The 21,374-nt window shown below is 44.6% G+C and overlaps 4 protein-coding genes and 1 pseudogene across 10 annotated transcripts in view; 3 read left to right on the forward strand and 2 right to left on the reverse strand.

Moving 5' to 3' along the window:
- LOC113650187 (B-cell receptor CD22-like) overlaps positions 1-21,374 on the reverse strand; it is a 1,781,460-nt gene that overhangs the window by 1,091,235 nt on the left and 668,851 nt on the right. The gene's annotated exons all lie outside the window — the stretch shown is intronic.
- Positions 1-21,374, forward strand: part of LOC113663360 (antigen WC1.1-like) — an 870,979-nt gene that overhangs the window by 796,733 nt on the left and 52,872 nt on the right. The gene's annotated exons all lie outside the window — the stretch shown is intronic.
- Positions 1-21,374, reverse strand: part of LOC113663456 — a 644,552-nt pseudogene that overhangs the window by 118,326 nt on the left and 504,852 nt on the right.
- Positions 1-21,374, forward strand: part of LOC113663459 (B-cell receptor CD22-like) — a 157,486-nt gene that overhangs the window by 9,295 nt on the left and 126,817 nt on the right. The window contains exon 6 of one of the 4 annotated variants that reach the window (XM_047803970.1): positions 32-973. The exons of 2 other annotated variants lie outside the window; for them this stretch is intronic. In XM_047803970.1, coding sequence (XP_047659926.1) covers positions 32-342 — 311 coding nt within the window. In that variant the 3' untranslated portion in view covers positions 343-973. Of the gene's footprint in view, positions 1-31; positions 974-21,374 lie in introns of those variants that run through there. One more of the 4 variants, XM_047803967.1, reaches the window with a different exon arrangement.
- LOC125139588 lies at positions 1,058-3,634 on the forward strand. The gene is made up of 3 exons (XM_047803994.1): positions 1,058-1,286; positions 1,426-1,471; positions 1,551-3,634. Exons 1-3 carry the CDS (start codon positions 1,099-1,101, stop codon positions 1,857-1,859), a joined length of 543 nt encoding a protein of 180 aa, XP_047659950.1. The 5' UTR covers positions 1,058-1,098; the 3' UTR covers positions 1,860-3,634.

Genomic DNA, 21,374 nt, shown 5'->3' on the forward strand with positions numbered 1-21,374 from the left:
CTCTCTCTCTCTCTCTCTCTCTCTCTCTCAGATGCTCCTCAGGTCTCTCCATCCTCCAGCTGTAACAGCACTCAGGACTTGATCATGTGTTCTTGTGAAGTTCATGGAAACCCATCTCCTACACTGCAGTGGAGTCTCTCTGGACAAACTGTTCACCTCTCTGAGGCCACACAGATCAGAGAGGAACCTGTGGGTGACTCGGGTTTAAAAAGCTTTATCTCCATCCAAAAATCAGTTAAGAACGTACACACTCTGCAGTGTGTTGGCTCCAATAGGCAGGGTGTTGCATCACAACTCTTCTTGTCCTTTATTAATAAAGCTCCATGCTCTGCTGGAAATTAGTAATGTTTTACTTAGTTGTGTTTTACTCCATTACAGTGGCAAAATCTTAGTACTGGATTCTCATTATTAAAAAAATTAAAGTTGGTATAAGAATGAAACAGAGACTAAATTTGGTTAAATTTACTTTTGTCCTGCATTGTCTTTTGTCCTGTACTGTCTTTTGTCCTACACCCTAACCCTAACATTACTGATTTCAAACCTGATTGCCTCTGCCATGAGGTTAAGCTTAAATGCACACACAGATACACACTCATACTCCCTCACATATCGGTGATAATTCAATTCAACTAATTTAATAATTTGATAAACGATTGTAATGATAATTCTGCATTCTAATATTTCACTGTTAATGTTTTCATTACGTTTTCACCACAATGCTGTTAAATCCTGGACTCTGATTGGTTGGAAGGTGTTGATTAATTCTCTCTAACAGCATCTCTGACTGTAGTGCAGATTTATATTAATGCACTTGCTCTGATACCTTGTTGTTCCCATAGCAACCGCTCAGTCACTGGGCTAATACGTGTTAGCTAGAAAGTTACCAGAGAAAGTTATTAATTTAATTATTAAAAATCTTTATTATAAAAGCTATGTAATGTACCCTGTATTTACTGTAATATTTACTGTATTAAGCATTTTAACATATCATTTTCTTTCTTTCTTTCTTTCTTTCTTTCTTTCTTTCTTTCTTTTTTTCATTATGATATTTAACTGTACAATATGACATTTGTCCAGACAATATTATGAGCTAATAAAATGCAAGAAATTGTAGAATTTACTAGCAGTTTAATTTACATTTTTAATTCTGAGTTAATTCTCATTGAATTCCATTCTCTGTGTTTAATTATTTTGTGTTCAGTTGTGGATGTTTCCTCTGTGCTGATTGGTGCTGCTGTTGGAACTTCAGTAATGATGATACTGTGTGGTATATTCCTGTGGTTAAGGTGTGTTCACTGTAAAAAGATTTATTTTAAGCATATTAACAAGTAATGTACAAAAACACTAAATGTAAGTCTACATTTTTAAATATGTTTAATATAACATTATAAATGGAAATGCTTATTTATTCGATCATTTATTCAGGAAACCGACTCCTTCTGGACGAGGAGAAGCAGCAGGACTCCACACGGTTAGCTGACTGAAGAAATATCTGTCTCTTTAAATAAAAGTTTGAACTATTGAATATTAATCTCTTTTGATCTCCACAGGTGGATCATCAGGAGGAAGATGAAGAGTCAGTGTATATGAACAAAACCATGTTATCAGAGTCACTTCATTACTCCACTGTGGTGTTTCCAAACGGAGCAGGAAGTGAAATCAGAGGACTTTCTGCTCTTACTACTGACTACGCCACCATCAGACACAGCTCGGAACAACACACTGAGGGAGGAGCTACAGGACCAGTCATTAAGGAAGTCCAGGAAGAAAATCAGACAAAGTCAAACAGTAAAGAGGAGGAGGAGGAGGAGGTAACTTACGGAAACCTCACAAGGGCAGACAACGATGGAGCAAATTAATTTTGATTTAGGTGAAGTGAACAATGATGTCAATAATGATGTTAATAATGAAATAAAACAAACACAAATAGGAGAAAAAGATTTAGGACACTTCTCAGAAGAAGCTGGTGGTTTTTAAACACCTCATAAATGTGAATAAAAAAATAAAAAAATAATTAAAATTAATTTAGTATTTAAAATCCTGTGCAGATGTACAAGCTGCAGAGAGCTAAATGTTCACTCATTGCCTTCCTGTTGTATTCATTAGCTTAGCTTAAAAAAGAGATATAAAAAAATGTAGATAAACTATAAGTGTAAGAGTGATATATTTATATAACTGTAGTTAATAATAATAATAATAATAATAATAATAATAATAATAATAATAATAACTAGATTTGTAAAGTTCGTTTTTATTTAATGTTGGCTTGGAATAAAGTATTCCCAAAGGCCGATATGCTAGGGTGCCAATACTTTTGAAGAAGAATACCCGAATACACTCACATACACAAACACTCACACAAACACACACACACGGTATGAGTTCATACCCGAACACCTGTGACACAATTCACCTTATTGTGCTGAGTGTTTCGATATATCACGCCAATGTTGTGGAACTTTTTTTGATTTTGCATATACTGGAGGCTGTGGGAAAACTGAAAGGCCAGTCGGTCCACCAATTTAAACCTATGTCCAGAGTATCACCCTAAAGAAGCTGGCTGAGTTTGAGTTAGATAGCTAGAAAGCTTGCTGAGTTATAAACCTCTAAACGTTATAATGGGTGTCTATGGCAAAAAAGACCACTTTGAGACCCGGTTCTGTGAGTACCAGAACTCTTATCACTTATCACTTATCACAAACTTCAGACCAGGGTCTACGCCATAACCGATCTTGGTGCATGTGACTCAAAAGCCCTAGAAGGAGTTACTCTGGATACATTTTTGTCTCCGAAGAATCAGCAAAACGGAATTTGTATTTAACAGACGGTGTGAGGACAGATGACCTGAGCACTCAGCTGTATCAGTGGGACTTAAATCCATCTGTATACAGCAGTGATCACATCAGTGTCCATGTTGGAGTAGTGCCGGTGTCTCAGTCATCTTACATGAAAACGTGTCTCTCCTTATTAAACACACACTTTTATCACATAAAGCTCTAAAGTTCTAATGAAAGGCAGACAGACAGACAGATATAACAGAGACAGAAAGACAGAACTGATTAAATTCCCATTTGTTTAATGATCTAATGTTGAATAAATATAAGAAGTTCTTGCTACACTCTCAAAGGATGAGAGAATGAGAGTTTATATGTATTTTAATACAAATGGGGCATTATGTGATCAGCTGAGGGGAGATTTGTGTAGCCTCCATCATCCTGTATGTCTCAGAGGAGGTGATGAGCTGGAGACTCTGTGTGCTGTGGTCTGTGTTAGTGTTTCGTGTCATGTATGTGTTTAGTGTTTAACACATTGTTTAGACTTTGTGTATGTGTTATGACTGTATTTACTCTGTTAAAAAGCCTCCTGCTTGCTTTGTGCAATTTAAATGGATGAAAGTTAAACATGCTTTTATTGTAGAACATCCCTCAGATGGACTGATGTAGTAATGCACACAAGACATGTCCCTTTTTGTATAACATGGATATTATGGTACTCTGGATAAGGATTATTGTGTATTATTGCACTACATCATTAAATCTATTTGTGTATGTTCTCCTGGTGAACTTTCCTGAACCCAGAGATAAAATCAGCATTGTTTGTTTTCTGTTTTTTGTGTGTTTCAGTAATTAATGTGTGACCAAATAATAAATGTGTTAAACTGAATCAGTTTGGTGTCATTCTGTAATGCAGTCGCAGCTCTTACTGGTTCTTAGTCTCGAGACATGTCATTACTAGCTGAAATCGATCCTCTGCCTGCTCACGCCATCATATGCTGGTGACTGCATGAATAAATCAACCAAAAATATGTATTTATTATTTTTTTGGTATTCACGTTATGGTTAATTATGTTACCAAATATAACACAACTTAAATAATTAAACTTAAATAAGCCCAATAAATGTAAATTATACATTTATTAAAATCTTCATTAATGTATTTCAATAACAGACCTGCCAACCTTGGAAGAAAATTTTGAGTAGCAACTTACTTCAGTGACACAGCGCGAGGTCAGGCACATTTGCTGGTCAGTGTTGATTAAGTTCACATGCTCACTCATCACAATTTGTTACTTAGCACATCGTTCTCACTCACCACCATATCTAGTTATTCTACATACAAGTAGACCATGAAGAACTCTTTTATTGAAAAGGCAACATAAAAACTATTTTAACAACTCTTTATGTATTGCCATAAATTAGATCTAATGAACTAAACATCTGACATCACATACATGTGTTAATGTTCTCAGCAATAATGCAAGTGTTAGGCGAAGTGAGGGAGGCGGAAGCCGAGGCACCAGCAAAACAGAGTTTAATGAATGAATACGCAGAGTAAACACACTGGAAACAGTAAACAATAACGGACGCTGGAATGGAGCAAATGTCGTGCTTATATAGGCCAGTGAAATGAGGAGCAGGTGTGGTAATCAGTACGCTGGTGATGCGCTCCGCGCAGGCGGGGCGTGCACAGGAGAAGAAGCTGGGTGCTCCCTGACACCACCCCCTCCCCCAGGGGTGGCACCGGACACCCTGACCCGGCAACGAGGCCGGCCCCTCGACCGGGGCGCCGGGCAGCGTGGATGTGAAGCATGGAACTCCACCAGCAGCGCCGGATCCAGCACGTCTCGCCGAGCCAGCCATGACCGCTCCTCTGGCCCGTACCCCTCCCAGTCCACCAGGTACTCGAGGCGACCCCTGCGCCGCCTAGAATCCAGCACCTCCTTCACCACATAGATATCGGGCTGGTCCATGATCTCCGGTTGTGCGGGCGCCGCGGGGCCACCTGGGGGGGCGAGACACAGGAGAGGCACAAGGTTTGAGCAAGGACACATGGAAGGTAGGGTGAATGCGGTACCTTAGCGGCAGTTCTAGCCGATAGGACACGTCGTTGACCTGGTCGGCAATCTCGAAGGGCCCAATGAACCGAGGGCTCAACTTGCGGCAGGGCAATCTCAGTTTCAGGTCCTTGGTAGATAGCCACACCAGGTCCCCGGGACGGAAGCGTGGTGATTCCAGTCGCCGAGCGTCGGCGTGTCGGCAGGTGTTGCGGAGGGCCCGACGCAACTGGGTGTGTGCAGACTCCCACACCCTACTGCTTTCCCGGAACCATGAATCGACTGCAGGCACATTGCTAGGCTCGTCCGACCAAGGGAACGGGGTGGTTGGAACCCCAACACACACTGGAAAGGGGTAAGTCCTGTAGTGTCCTCGCGGAGCGAGTTCTGGGCATACTCAGCCCATGGCAGAAACCGACACCACTCCTCTTGATCCTGGCTGCAGTAGGTCCTCAAATAACGGCTCAGTTCTTGGATCTTTCGCTCGGCCTGGCCATTAGACTGTGGGTGGTATCCCGAGGTTAGGGATACACCCCCAGGAGTTTGAAGAACCCTCTCCAGACCCGGGACGTGAACTGACGCCCTCGGTCTGAGATGATTTCCTCGGGGAGTCCGAAGTTCCGGAAAACGTGATGGAGGGCCACACCTGCATCCTGGTGGTGGTAGACCGATTTTCTAAGGCCTGCCGCTTCATCCCCATGAAATCAGTCACAAAATCGAGTCCTAGGTGAGACCAGGGGCGCTGAGGGACAGGGAGCGGCATTAGCTTGCCCACGGGCAGGTGGCGTGGGACCTTGGAAATGGCGCAGGTGGGGCATTCCTGCACGTACCGTGTGATCTCCTCTGTCATGCAGGGCCACCAGTATCGAGCCTTGACGAGCTGGACCGTCCGTTTTCCACCCGGGTGGCCTGTGCCCGGTCCTTCATGGACTGATTTGGTGAGATCGCGTCGGCAGGAGGTCGGGACGAAGACACGTCCATCTGGGCATCCCGCCGGCGTGGCCTCGTGGTGCGATGCCGTGCGAATCTCATGGTCGATCTCCCAAACGATGGGCCCCAGGATGAGCGTGGGAGGAAGGATGGGTTCCGGGTCACTGGGTTCCTCCGGCCCGTACATCTGGGATAGGGCATCGGCTTTGCCGTTGAGTGTACCGGCCCGATAGGTGATGTGGAACCGGAACTTGGTGAAAAAGAGGGCCCAGCGTGCCTGTCGGGGGTTAAGCCTCCGTGCCTCTCGTAGGTACTGGAGGTTCTTGTGATCGGTGACTACGGTGAATGGGTGATCGGCTCCCTCCAGCCAGTGTCTCCATTCGTCCAGGGCCAGCTTGATGGCTAGAAGCTCACGGTTGCCAATGTCATAGTTCTGTTCAGCTGCGGAGAGCTTGTGGGAGAAGAAGGCACACGGGTAGAGCTGAGCAAGGGTTCCCGATCGCTGGGAAAGCGTAGCCCCCACTCCAGTAGAAGACGCGTCGACCTCAACCACGAAGGGCCTCTGGGGGTCTGGGTGACGCAGAACAGGAGCGCTACAGAAGCGTTGTCGAAGCTCGTGGAAGGCCTCCTGAGCCTCCCTGGTCCACCTCAGGGATCGGGCATTACCCCGGAGATGTGAAGTGAGGGGGGCGGTGATCTGGCTATAGCCCTGGATGAACCGGCGCTAAAAATTTGCAAAACCCAGGAAACGCTGGAGCTCCTTGATCGATTCAGGGACGGGCCACTGTCTCACTGTCTTTACTTTTCCTTCGTCCATCTGGATCCCCTCTGCACTGATGATGTAGCCCAGGAAGGGGATAGTATGGCGGTGGAACTCGCACTTCGAGAGGTTCAGGTAGAGCCGGTGTGAGTGCAATACCTCCAGGACGGCACGCACATGTCTCAAGTGTTCCTCCCGATTTCGGGAGTAGATCAGGATGTCGTCTATGTAGACCATGACGAACCTCTGGAGATAGGGCCGAAGTACCTCGTTCATGAACCCCTGGAAGACGGCTGGAGCGATGGATAAGCCATACGGCATGACCCGGTATTCATAGTGCCCCGAGGGTGTGATGAAGGCAGTCTTCCACTCGTCTCCCTTCCTTATGCGGATTAGGTTGTATGCGCTCCGCAGATCGAGCTTGGTGAAAACCCTTGCATCCCGCAGGTCCTCCAGAGCAGCGGGCACAAGTGGGAGGGGGTACGGAAGAGGAGCGATTTGGGAGTTCAGCTGCCGGTAATCAATACAGGGGCGAAGACCTCCATCCTTCTTTCCCACGAAGAAGAAGCTGGATGCTGCTGGAGAGGATGAGTGTGTGATAAACCCCTGACGGAGAGCCTGCTGAATGTATTCCTCCATTGCTCTGTGTTCAGGAGTGGACAGCGGCTACACACGGCCTTTGGGTAGCTTAGCACTGGGGAGCAGGTCAATGCAGCAGTCCCAGGGTCGATGAGGGGGGAGACAGGTGGCGGCCTGGGCACTGAACACGTCCTCGAAGTCCCGGTACTCCTCGGGGATGTTTGGCTGAGTTGTAGTCGTAGCCTCCTCCACCCGGGTGGCGCCGATCATAGCCCCTTGGACTTGCGCCGGAAGCTGGGAGAGACAGTGCTCCTTACAGTAGGGACTCCACTCCAGGATGTCACAGGGATCCCAGGAGCACCTGGGCGCGTGCCTTTGTAACCATGGTCTCCCCAGGATCACGCTGACGGTGGAACACTCCAGGACCAGAAACCTGATCTCCTCCCGATGGAATAGCCCCACTTGGAGTGTCACTACCGGGGTGCAGTACTTCACCCACCCCTTTCCCAGTGGGCGTCCCTGGATGGTGTGCACCTCTAAGTCCTGGGAGCCCCTCTCTCGGGGGAGGCGTAAGCGGTCGAGGCAGGCCTGGGAGATGAAGTTCCCCGCTGAGCCGGAGTCAACTAGGGCAGGTACAGAGATAGATATAGCGGGGGTTAGAAGAGACACCATGAGCTTGGATAAGGGTGAGATGTTAGTGGGAAGCTCAACAGCTCAACGCAGCACGAACGGGGCGTGTGGGGCACCGAGTGACGGAGGGTCCCGGCGATGTGCAGTACAGGCACCTTCCCATAGCCAGGCGGCGGTCTCTTTCTCTCCGGGACAGTGCCTGGGAGCCCAGCTGCATAGGTTCGGCGTCTAGGGCGGCCGTTGCGCCTTGCAGCGCGCCTGGTTGAGTAGGAGTGGGAGCAGGATGACAGGCTGCCAGGCGCTGAGAGAGCCCGATGGATTTCTGAATGAAGCTCTCCAGCCCCACTGTATCCTCATGCACTGCCATGGCCTGCTTGATCTCAGGATTCAATCCCTGCCGATAAATGCTGAGAAGCGCTGACTCGTTCCAGCCACTAGATGCCGCCAAGGTGCGGAAACGGAGGCTGTAATCTGAAATGCTGTCGTTCCCTTGACGTAAGCTGAGCAGCTGGTCGGCCGCGGTGAGGACGCCGGAGGTGGCGCAAAACACCTCCAGGAAGTGCACAGTGAACCCAGCGTAAGACTGCGTAGCCGGGCTAGCCGCGTCCCACAGTGATTGTGCCCAAGCCAGCGCTCTCCCGGAGAGGAGGGAAATGAAGAACGCTACCTTGGATCGTCCGGTGGGGAATCGCTGTGGTTGCATCTCAATATAGAGATTCACCTGGAGCTGGAAACCGCGGCATTCGGTGGCTTCTCCGGAAAAGGCAACCGGAAAGTGCCATGGGGCTGCCAGTGGAAGCGGGTGGGTTTTGTTGAGCCGCGGAGGAAGGGAAAGCGGCTCGGAGCGCGGCAATGAGGTCCCGAACCGAATCGGAAGCCGTGCCGGGTTGTTGATCCATAGCAAGGTAAGAGCCGGGCGGATCCTGTTCTCTGTCTTTCGGTCCGTTATTCTGTTAGGCGAAGTGAGGGAGGCGGAAGCCGAGGCACCAGCAAAACAGAGTTTAATGAATGAATACGCAGAGTAAACACACTGGAAACAGTAAACAATAACGGACGCTGGAATGGAGCAAATGTCGTGCTTATATAGGCCAGTGAAATGAGGAGCAGGTGTGGTAATCAGTACGCTGGTGGGCGTGCACAGGAGAAGAAGCTGGGTGCTCCCTGACAGCAAGACTCTAGACTTCACTATGGTTTTGTCTGGCTGATCATATAATAATACCTCCCTCATCATTTCTACTTTCTGCTTCTATTTCCCTACTTTCACAAAAAAATCTGATGTCCATCAGATGTGATCTACAGGAGCCGGGAACAATCGAGTCAGAATACGATTGATATTTAAAAAATGACATTAGTTTCGTCATGTTATAGCATGACTGCGTGCTATAAAAGGGATACACAGACACTCGCGGATATTGATGTCTGCGTGCTCGCGCCAGTTTGTCTTTTCCGTTAAAGTACGACGGCGATGCGTTTACAGGCATGACTTACGTTTCCTATATAAATACTGGCAAATAAAGTCAAACTTGATCTGTGTGTAAAACTTAAACTTGAGGCACAACACCGGACACTTGGGCACATGCCCCAGTAAAGGAGTCTAACGACGCCTGTGGTTCGGCAGGATTATTAACATGGATGAAATTCACAATTCTGGCCATTTACCTTTGAAACGTTAAGTCCTCACTTGTAAAAAACAGTCACTGTAAAAAGAATTGAAGACGGACAGAGACAGATGAAAACCACATCCGTTTTGACGGCTCTCCGCTTGTAGCGTTGAAGAGTTTTAAACTGCCGCTATGATTGGTCGAATTATTATTTTCCCAGGTTGCTGCCCAATGCGGTTACACACATAGGCGCATTGCCTGGTGCACTAATGCACAGACAGTTGGACTCAAAGGCATCAATGGTTTTTTACAATGCGTATTTTGAAGTGACAAATCGTAGCAGCGTACTTCGATGTCTAAATGCGTATCTGCTACACAAAATGCGTAAAGGTTGGCAGATCCGCAATAAAGAAGATTTGTTTAAGTGTAATATCACTCCTAAAACCAGTTTATCTCATCAATAGAATAGAATAATTTATTTTCATTGTACAATATAATGAAGGCTCTCATTTAAAAGGAGCACACATTCAAATTCTAATTAAAGTTTATTTCTTTAGCACTTTTAACAATAGACATTATCTAAAAGCAGCTTTACAGAACATAAACATAAAATAAAAGGTTAATATAAAGATTACTGTAATACAAAAATTCAAGAATAATATTAGTTATATTTAAATGTGTTTGTATTTATCTCTAATGATAAACACACATTTACACACATGTAGAATGTAAACAGACGATATAAAAAGCCTGAAAAGATAAATGAAGGTGTAAACAGACTTTGGTGCAAGCAGATGGTATAAAACAAACCTTTAAGGAGTCTGGAGGTGTGTTTTGAGGGATTGATAGCGTCTTCTGGAGAGCAACAGAGTCCTTTATCATCTCCTCAGCTCATTTTTGATGACGCCTGTTGTGGAAGTTTTGAGGTTCGAGAGAATTAAAGCATAAAAATATCACACCAACAGGCACGGGCAAGAGTATAAAGGTTTTCACGGTTTATTGTTTTCAGCTTTGCAGAAGGACCCAACACTCTACGTGTAAAATCAGAGAGGAAGGGTCACCATTATTGATAACACCAGCATTTTATAGACAGGAATAAAATAAACAGGACATGTAAAACCAAAACATCATCCACCATTGGCTTAGAAGCATCGCCTGTTCATCTTCTGACCAAGCTAATCCCACGGGAACAGAAAAGGTCTCATGGGAAAGCTCTGATTAAATGCAGTTTTAGAAAGAAACAACTGAAATCTCTAGTCACAATAACTACCAGCCATGGGAAATACAGAAGCCTAGAAGGACAGATTCATGTGTTCTTCTCTAAAGTAAAAATTTCCACTACAATTCCCCCCTTTTGTCCCTGGGACAATACAAGAAATTTTACTAATCATTAATCTGTAACAAAATCTAAACTCTAAATGATCGATCGATACCAGTATTGTTAATCAACTACTTAATCTACAACATTGTTAATCAGCTAGAATATAATCACTTAAATCTTAAGCTAATCATGTAAAGTCTCACATCAGCGCATCATTACCCCTGTAGGGTTCACATGAATGCTTCATAAAATACATGATCTTTAGTGGATAATATGCTGTTTTTGTGGGGACAGGACCCGTATATATAAGAAATATGCAGTTAAAGGCAAAGCATTAAGCATTAATCAAGTCGTAACCTCACTACAAGTCACAGTCTCTACTGTCCGTATTCACCTTTGTCAGTCTGGGCAAATTCAGTGAAATAGTCATCGCTGAACGGAGGACTCCATTCAGGGTCATCGTCAATATCGTCTAGTTTCACAAGTTGTTTGGTCGTTAGATTGGACATTATGATGTAATGAATGCATTTGTATATGCAAGGGCCAAACAAACATAATAAGAGTAATACCACAATCACTGGGATTATCATTGATAGATAGGGAGTCCACTGTCCGAACAGTGTATACCAAAGTCCCCAACTATTATCTCCGTGTTCGTCTCGTTTCATTTGGTTTGCTACTTTGTGCATATCATGCAGTGCATCTGAGATAGACCCATGGTCGTCATCATTCGAGGGAATGAAGGTGCAACATTGATCTCCAATCAGGGCACATACACCTCCCTCTTTAGCTAATAGAATATCTAAGGCCATTCTATTTTGTGTAGCAGTCAATCTAAGGGCCGCGAGTTCCTGTTTAATGCCTTCGGTTGCCCGATTAGTGGAGTTAATATAAGTGGCAAGCCGATAATGTGTGACTTCTAGTTGATTCCAAACCTGAGTCATCCCATACTGTGGGAAGAAGGAATCAAAGAATTTACTCAGTGTAGGTTTCAGTCTATGTTCTGGCGGAGGAAAGTCATTATAAGACACCTCTCTCTTGGGTCGCTTTATTGGTGAGTGTGAGTGAGCTATGACCACACCTGGATACCTAAACCTTGCTAAAGTACATACTCCTCCCCAGTTACGGGGTAGGGCTAGATACACGTTTTTACCACAGACCCAGTACCAGTCGTCAGCCCTGAGTAATGTGCCGGTGTCAGATGGATGAATGAGGGAACACTCTGCCTGTGGGCAGGTTCCGTCATCAGAATATGGGTAATATAAATGAGTGCACCTACGGCTGGCAATATTACCTAACAGTATGTTTCCTGTACCTACAAAACAGTGTGTGTAGTTCAATTTAGGAGGAGGCTGTGCAACAAATGTGTTAACTCTTGTTTGGTTTACTTTGAATGTTCGTTTTGTCACACGCATTAGAGTTCGTAGACATATGGTGGTACCAGTTAAATCAGTCCTCCCAGGACCTCCAGCTTCACACCACAGGGAGGCCGGTGAATTTATCACCAGACTCAAATGTGTGCCATTCTGGACTCTATAAGCATCCTGCTTCCACATGCAGTAAGAATTTCTACAGTATTGGGCTATGGCTTTCAATTCACTACCATTACTTTTCATGGGGATCATTGTGTGTTTACTCGCAGCTGTGGGGAGAATCATACACACATAACAAGACTCATTTGTGATCCTTTTGGCAGTGTAGTTGGCAAATTGCCAATAAGTGGTTTCATGCACGTCTCTGCGACTTCTACCAAAGGTGGAAGTCTTTTCTGCATTCCCTCTAATTAACAGGCAGATCATAAGGATGCCAATGATCCCTAAAACTCTTGGGTGATAGTCAAACAGGCTCCTCATCTTAACAGGAGCTTTTACTCATCAATGTTGATCGATTGTAGAAGTCAGATCTTATATTTGTGTTTGTATGGGAGTCTGGCTGTCGTAAATGTGTAATGCTGTCGTCATCTGCTGTCGTAAGTGTCTTTCACATTTACCTCTTTCAGTTCATTAATTTCATTTACATTTGTGTTTACATTCATATGTGTGTGTGTGTGTGTGTGTCGATGTTACTCCTTCAGATGATGCTGCTCCTTCTCGGTGTCGGCTGCTGCGTTGTATCAGGGTTTTCTTCTGACTCAGACACTATACGCGTCGTGGAAAGTCAGTTGGAGCTCACGGGAGAGGTTACTAACACGTCACCGTGTGCCCTGATGCCCCTTCTCATTCCTCTTTGCAGCTGTCGGGTGTTGGTTTTTCCTCTGGCTCAGGAACCCGCTTACAGTGGCTAACGTGAATCCACGTTGCTCTCTCTGCAACCTTCACCACAGTCTGCGTGGTCAGAAGTACCTGAAATGGTCCCAGCCACCGCCTGGCTCTCCAGCTTTTCCTCCTGAAAACCTTCACCACCACCCAGTCACCTGGTTTGAGACTGTGCAGATCTGTTTGCGTCACCTTAGGCAGTGCTTCCTTCACCTGCTTATGGATTTGAGACAAAACAGAGGACAAGTTTGCACAATAACACAGCATTTCATCTTCACATTGGCTTGTGGTTAATCTGGGTGTGTGTCCAGGCTCAATTCCTGTATTTGGGGGTCTGCCAAACAGTATCTCAAATGGGCTTAAATTCACTCTCCCTCTAGTTCTCGTTCTCATGTATAATAACACAATGGGAAGGGCCTTTACCCATGATAGACCTGTTTCATCACAGCACTTGGCCAATTTATTCTTTAGCGTACCATTTTCTCGCTCCACCGCCCCTCCGCTGGCAGGGTGGTATGCACAGTGTTGTCTGAGATCTATACCCAAGTACTCTCCCACCCGTCGAAGTGCTTGGTTTACAAATGGAGTCCCATTGTCACTACTGATTTTGTCAGGGATTCCCCAACGAGGAATAATTTCAGACAGGAGTGCTTAGCTACTGCACTTGCATCCTGTTTGGAAGTGGGGAAAGCTTCCACCCACTTAGAGAACATATCCACTATCACCAAATAGTATTTTTTGCCTTCACTGGGTGTCAGTTCAAAAAAAGTCCATCTGAAGGTGTTCAAATGGTCGCTGTGGCGGAGGATGGGCGCTCTGGGAGACTTTAACGCCTCGGCCAATGTTGTTTGTTGCACACACTATACATTTCTCACAAAACTTCTGGGAATAGTTTGCAAAGCCCTTAGTGTGCCAGTATCTGGAGACACTGTTATACATCCCCCCTTTTGACGCATGGTCTTGGCCATGCGCCAATTTAGCATAGAATTGAAACAATTTCTTTGGCAAACATGGCTTGTCATCAGGGCCGTACCAAACCCCATCTCTTACCACACCTCCTGCTTTCCTCCATGTGGCTCTTTCTTGGGCTGTAGATTGTGATTGAAGATCTTTGAGATCTGCTGTGGGAGTACATATTTGCAACATACACAAAGTTTCGTCGTTCTCTGACGAAAAAATCAGTTTCTGCGCAGCTGATTTTGCTGTTGCATCTGCTTGCGCATTGCCCTGTGAAATGGGGTCATGTTTCCCAGTGTGTGCTTCACACTTACATATGGCAATAGATTTTGGCAATAGGATTGCATCCAGGAGTTCAGAAATCAGGCCATTGTGCGTGATTGCTTTACCTGAAGAAGTCAGGAAACCCCTGTTTTTCCACAATGTACCAAAATCATGCACTACCCCAAATGCATATCTACTGTCAGTATAAATGGTGACAGTTTTGTCTCTTGCTAACCTGCATGCTGTTGTTAAAGCAACCAATTCGGCTGCCTGCGCAGAGAGATGCTCTGGTAATGATACTGCTTTAATCGTTTCATGTTGTGTCACTACTGCATACCCCACGCAGTTGCGGCCTGTTTTCTGATCTCTGAAGGCTGATCCATCCACAAAAAACTCAAGATCTGGATTCTGCAATGGCGTTTCCTGCAAATCAGACCTAGGACTGCAAATTTCATTTACAACCGCAACACAATTGTGTGGTTCTCCATCTGCTTCTGTAGGGAGAAGAGTTGCAGGGTTTAACACAGTACGGCGTTTTACTTTCACATTTGGCATGTCAAGCAAAATAGTGTGATATCGCAGCCAACATGCCGCAGACATATGTGCTGTTTTCTGTTCAAGAAGAAGAAGCGACACTGCATGTGGGACCAAAAGAGTTAGTTCACTGTATCCCACAATATCTCTAGAAGCATTAACCGCTTTCTCAGCTGCTGCTACTGCTCTTAAACACATTGGCAGGCCTGCTGCTACCGGATCCAATTTAGCAGAGAAGTAGGCCACTGGTCTCATTTTCCCACCATGATTTTGTAATAGCACTGATGTCATACAACCACTTTTTTCATCAACTGTTTGTACAAACAATTCGTTTGGATCTGGAATCCCTAATGTTGGGGTGGTTTGTAAAGCCATTTTCAAATCTACGAAGGCTTTTTCTGCCTCTGGTGTCCAAGTCAGTGCACTGTGGGCCTGTAGGCCTTTCCCATGAGCAATTGCGCTCAAAGGTGCTTCGAGGACTGCATAGTTTGGTATGAAAGTCCTACAATAAGAGCACATGCCTAGAAATGACATCAGTTGTTTTTTTGTGTTAGGCTTTGGAATGTTTTGTATTGCTGCAACTCTGTTCTGCTCAATAGATTTGCCTTGTTCTGATATCAGATGCCCCAAGAATTTCACTTGCTGTTTTACAAACTGCAGCTTTGATAAGCTCGCCTTGTGACCTTCCTCCGCTAGATGACAAAGTAACGCAATAGTGTCTTTTTCACATTGCTCTTTAGATGGCGCTGCAATCATGCAGTCGTCCATATATTGAAGAATTGCTGACCCTGGGGTCAGCGTCAGAGATTCAAGACTGTTTTTAAGAGCTTCATTGTAAATAGTTGGAGATTCGCAAAATCCCTGACACAATCTGGTAAAAGTGTACGGCTTTCCATTGAAAGAAAACGCAAACCAAAACTGGCTGTCTGGATGAACTGGTACACTGAAAAAAGCATTAGCTAAGTCTACCACAGAAAACCACTTGCTTTCTGGTGGAATCTGAGACAAGATTGTGTGAGGGTTTGGCACATTTGGAGCTCTTGGAATTACTGCATCATTCACTACTTGCAAATCTTGGACAAAACGCCACTCCTCTGGTTCACCCAGAGGCCTAGGTTTCCTCACTGGAAAAATAGGTGTTCTCACTGGGGAGGTTTCACATGGCACAATCACTCCAGATTCAAGCAGTGAATTAAACACTGGTGTGATACCCCTAATAGCCTCTGGCTTTAAGGGGTACTGAGTTTTGCAAGGTCTGTAATCCGATTTAGGTGTTATCTGCACCGGTGCACAATTTTTGATCAGACCTACATCATATTTCCCTGTTGCCCAAAGTTCTCTAGGAACTGCTTGTAATCGGGGATCTTCCCCAGAAATGTGTGTCATCTGCCACATTGTTTTCAGTACATCTGTGTCTGCCTGTGGCATTATCTCAACTGTTCTGTCAACAAAAGCTATCCAATTCAAGTGCATGCAATAGGATTTAGTTTTCTCGCTGTACAACACTGTGGGATCTGAACTGGGTTTCCAATCATCAGCTTTCACACATTTTAATGTCCACATCCCTAAATCTTCCCATTTCTCTGTTTCACCTTTTGATAAAGACACATGTGGGTGTGAATTCTCTATAGTGAACGGATGGGCCTTCCCCGGCTTCACATTTATACTAGAAAGATTCACTTCTGCAGTACATCTGTAATTATCCCAATACAACTTTGTCAGTAACAACACATCAGCTTTTGGCTGCATTTCAAACCACTCTTGTTCATAAACTACATCAGGCCCTGTGTGTGTGTGTGCTGTGCAGTGCAGATCATGTGTGTTCATGTATTGTGTGCGTGTAGGGTTAGTAACATCATAGGCCTTATCCAAGAGTGCTTGATTCACTGAATTCACAGAAGAGGTGCTGAGTTCCCACTCATACACATACAACAGAGGTCTGGGGTCCCACTTAACGCCCTGAAATTCACCTATTTGACTTCTACACACTTTTAATCCGTTTGGGGTGCTAATTAGGTTTATTCCCAATTTGCAGATCAAATCCCTGCCCATCAAATTAATCGGGCAGCATTCAGAAAGCAGAAAAGAAAATGTGAATGACTGTTGGTTATTCTCAACACACCTTAAGGGTGCTGTAAATTTTTCTTTCACGATAATCCCAGACGCTCCAACTGAATTCAGGGATCTACCACTCATTTCTGGCATCTCACTCAACTCATGTAATTTGATCACAGAGTTTCCTGCACCAGAATCTACTAAAAACAAAATGTCTTTCCCTTCTACATTCAATGTGTGCACTGGCATGTGCTTGTAGGCATCTAAACTGTATTTTGCATATGTGCCTTGTGGAGTATATTTCTTTTCAAGAAAATCAATAGCATTCAAAACCTTAAAATTTAAGTCGGAATCAGAAGTTAGCTGAAGCATTTCCTCATTGCATAGCATCAAAGATTTTGACTCACCCATCCCTTCAGGACTGACCTCCTCGACCTGAGATGTTGATGGTCATGCAGTTTCCTCATCATGTCTCTTAGGGCATTCCCTTGCCCAGTGATCTTGTCCTCCGCAAACAAAACATCCACTCTCTCCCCCTTTTTCTTTTCCGCCTCTGGCTCTTCCTCTTCCTCTCCCCCTTCCTCGATATCGCCCTCTTCCTCGATATGTGGAAGTCCCTCTCCATTGTGTATGAGATCTCGTCATGGCTTGCATCATCGTCAGCTGAACTTTGTGTGTTTGTTCTTCTCTCTTTTTTCCCTGATCTTGCTTGGCTTGTGTGAGCAGCTTTTCCGCATGCAGAGCATGTTGTTCGATAAGGCTCAGCTTTCCAGTGTCCCACGTGATGCATAGGTTTTTCACCTTGTCAGATATTTCCGGAATCAGTCCATTCATGAAACTGTTTCTCAAATGCGCCTCGTATGCGGTCACTACCCCCTCACTCATATTCTCGGGGGCAGTAAGGCCGCTGTGCGCGTTGTGTACTTCCGTGAGGCGATGAAGATATTGCGCAACTGTCTCGCTGTCCTGTTGTTTGCACAGCGCAATCTTTGTCATATCCATCTTCACTGGAAAAGCTTCATAACACGCTTCACGTAATTCCGTTACGAAGTTATAGTACATCGCATTCCTCCCGCTCTCATGATCTGGATGTCTCATGCACAGATTTTCATCCGGCCATTCATACTTAATCCGCGTTATGTCAGATGCTAGTTTTCTTCCCAGCAGGCGCCTCAGTTCAAGAGAGGTGGGACGAAATTCTTTGCAGAAACGTTCCAACTCCACACCAAACTTTTTCCCCCCCACTTCGCTCGGGTCAGGGAGGTGCTCATGAGCATGCTCAATGTCCTTTAGTGTCCACGGACGGTGTACTAACATAGGGTCTCCATCCGGCCCTGCTACTTCCACCATGGGCATTGTAATCACACTCTGAAGTTTCTCGTTGACCTCTGGAATCGAAGCCTCCTCTCTGACAGGTTCAAGATCCGTAGTCTCCTTTTGCTTGTCTTTCTGGCGTGTACGATCCGCGATCGGTGGAGAGGGTGGGTCAGCCTTAACTGCCTTCGGTGGAGGCAGTGGACTCTCCTTCGGCTCCACACGAGCTGGCTCCGGACCTGCGCACACCTGTCGACATGACGCAGCCGCTGCCAGACGTGGTCGAGGAGGCGGTCCATCCAGGTCAGGATCATCTGAAAAAGACTTAAGACACTGGAGACTTTGTGAGTTACTTATTGTACTTTGTGTATTCTGTACATATTGTATAGATGCTCTCTTTGGAGTACATTGTGCTTTTTGAAACCTTTTTTCAGCCTCTAACTTCCACAAGTGAAAAGCTGTCCAGTTTATTTCTACCCTGCTCTTCTTCTTCTTCCCAACATTATCTCTTTCCATTTGGGTCAGGTTACCTTTCAGCAAATCTAACTGCTTCAAGCTAAAACTGCCGCCATCTGGGAAGCCACACTCCGTCACCCACCGCAGCAATTGTGACACAGAATCAGGACCATAATTATTTCTCATATAATTCACATTAGGTCCAGTGACACACACTGGGTTTTTATTGAGCATGCTCTTAGAAATACTGTTGCCCATGACTATCTTAGTTTATTGTTGACAGTCTCTGCACCAGAAAGCCTGTGCTATGTGTGTGTGTGTTATCTTTTGTTTTGGCCTTTTCTCTTTTCCCCAAACCTGCTTTGCTCTCCGGAGAGTCTACACCGAGCTCGTCAGCTCTTAGCGGCGGGTTTTCTCAAAACCTCGCAAACAAGACACCTTTAGCACCTAAACCCAGATTAGTGCCGTGCTTTACTTTTGTATTTTAGGCCTTGCACTAGGTGCCTATCCAGGTCACTGACCTGTCGACAGATCCAGGTTTAAATCCTGTCTTTACAGCACTTTCTACACAGAGACAACCAACAATATTCACTATTCAACACTAATGAATTCAACTATGGTTTTCAAAATAAAACCCTTACAACTTTAGCAGATTAATCAGTGTTCTTTAACACAAATAAAAATAGATTCTCTCACCTTCCACACATCCAATTACTTTTGATTCCAGCGTTGAGGCGGCTCACGGTGAACTCCCGAGTCCTCTCACGCTCATAGCCAATTTTGCGGTCGAGGTGAAGTTAACAGCCTTCAAGGCTCGAGCGCTGCAAGCCTCCCCGGGAATTCCCGAAGTCGACTCTCAAACGCGGAATCCTGCCGACAACGCCAGCCTGTTGTGGAAGTTTTGAGGTTCGAGAGAATTAAAGCATAAAAATATCACACCAACAGGCACGGGCAAGAGTATAAAGGTTTTCACGGTTTATTGTTTTCAGCTTTGCAGAAGGACCCAACACTCTACGTGTAAAATCAGAGAGGAAGGGCCACCATTATTGATAACACCAGCATTTTATAGACAGGAATAAAATAAACAGGACATGTAAAACCAAAACATCATCCACCATTGGCTTAGAAGCATCGCCTGTTCATCTTCTGACCAAGCTAATCCCACGGGAACAGAAAAGGTCTCATGGGAAAGCTCTGATTAAATGCAGTTTTAGAAAGAAACAACTGAAATCTCTAGTCACAATAACTACCAGCCATGGGAAATACAGAAGCCTAGAAGGACAGATTCATGTGTTCTTCTCTAAAGTAAAAATTTCCACTACACCACTTCCACATGTTCTTCTACTTAAAATAAAAAAGAATATAATATATAGTGTAATAATTACATTCACATAAAATATGTACTAATTAGATAATATATTATTGTACTTTATTGTATTTTGTCACCTTCAAATGCACCTGAAATAGTTAACACTCGAATCCTAAAAGAATCGGGAAGTCGAGTGGTTCGGTCCATCACTCTCCATTCCCTATTTTCTGCATTAAAACCATAAACATTGCCACAAGAAAATACTCAGGCTAGAAAAGAGTCATCATTGAACCTCACCTGCACAACAGCTCGACCCTTTAATAGATCACATCATCCGGTTCATTAATACCACAGGCCACAGCACCCGGTTTGGCAAAGGAAACCTTACAGATGCCTTTAAAATGAAGCCCCTCCACACCTCCTAATGACATGTGTTTTTCCATCAGATGGAAATGACATGTGTGTTTGCTATGTAGTTAACATGTGGTGCCACTGCAGCACTAAGATTATTGAGTGTCTGTCCAAAGCACTGTACTGGGTCCTGTAAATAAGGACAAGCTTCCTTTCATCCTACATTCATTAAATGATTTCCTTGTAGTCTTTTGTCTCTCAGCCCCATTTCATTTAAAACACTTATCTCTGATAAGATAATGCTGATCCATTTGACATGACTTTTCCTCTGTTGTTTATTCGTTCATTTCTATTGAGTAAAATCTCTGGTCTCATGAAATTACATGACATTACACTTCATTCCCATCAACACACACTTGTTAAAATAATTCAGAGAATTAAACTGAACTGTAGTAATGATTTTGTGTTTTGTTACTGATAGTGTGTGTTATTGTGTGTGTGGGGTGTGTGTGTTATTGTGTGTGTAGGGTGTGTGTGTTTGTGCGTTTGTATATATGTGTGTGTGGGGTGTGTGTGTTTGTGCGTGTGTGTGTTTTTGTGTGTGTGTGTGTGTGTGTGTTATTGTGTGTTTGCAGCTGTTTTGTGTAGAGAATTCTCCATCAGTCTACCAGAGAGTGTAGATGCTCTGAGAGGACTCTGTGTTCTCATACCCTGCAGTTTTCAGATTAAAGAACAATATGACAGACATAAAACTCACACATGCACACACCCACTCACACATGCACACACACTCACACATGCACACACCCAATCACACATGCACACACCCACGCGACTCCAGGCTCTTTGGTGAATAATGTCTGCAGTTCAATAAACAAAAGACACGGGATCACACACACACACACACACACACACACACACACACACACACACACACACACACACACACACACACACACACACACATCCTCTCACCAACAGTCTGTCTGACTCTCTTCAGTCACATGTAGAACTCAGACTCCTGAATAAAGTCCATCTGATAGTCTCTTCTTACATTTCTTACACAAATATACATAAACAAAAATTATAGAAAATAAAATTAGTTCAACATGTAAACTTTTCCTTTACATTAACATTACACATGAAACACACTTATCAGACAATATTTAGCCAATTTCACTCAATTATGTGATCGTATAATGGTTTGTGGTTTACATACCTGCA

Source organism: Tachysurus fulvidraco, chromosome 19 (genome assembly GCF_022655615.1).
Source record: "Tachysurus fulvidraco isolate hzauxx_2018 chromosome 19, HZAU_PFXX_2.0, whole genome shotgun sequence".
Classification (NCBI taxonomy): Eukaryota; Metazoa; Chordata; class Actinopteri; order Siluriformes; family Bagridae; genus Tachysurus; species Tachysurus fulvidraco.

Bases quoted from the DNA above. Each gene is read 5' to 3' on its own strand.
- LOC125139588 (XM_047803994.1), top strand. From the start codon at position 1,099: ATGCAAGAAATTGTAGAATTTACTAGCAGTTTAATTTACATTTTTAAT. The intron at 1,287-1,425 runs GTGTGTTCACTG...TCATTTATTCAG, and splicing joins GGTATATTCCTGTGGTTAAG to GAAACCGACTCCTTCTGGAC. The intron at 1,472-1,550 runs GTTAGCTGACTG...TGATCTCCACAG, and splicing joins AAGCAGCAGGACTCCACACG to GTGGATCATCAGGAGGAAGA.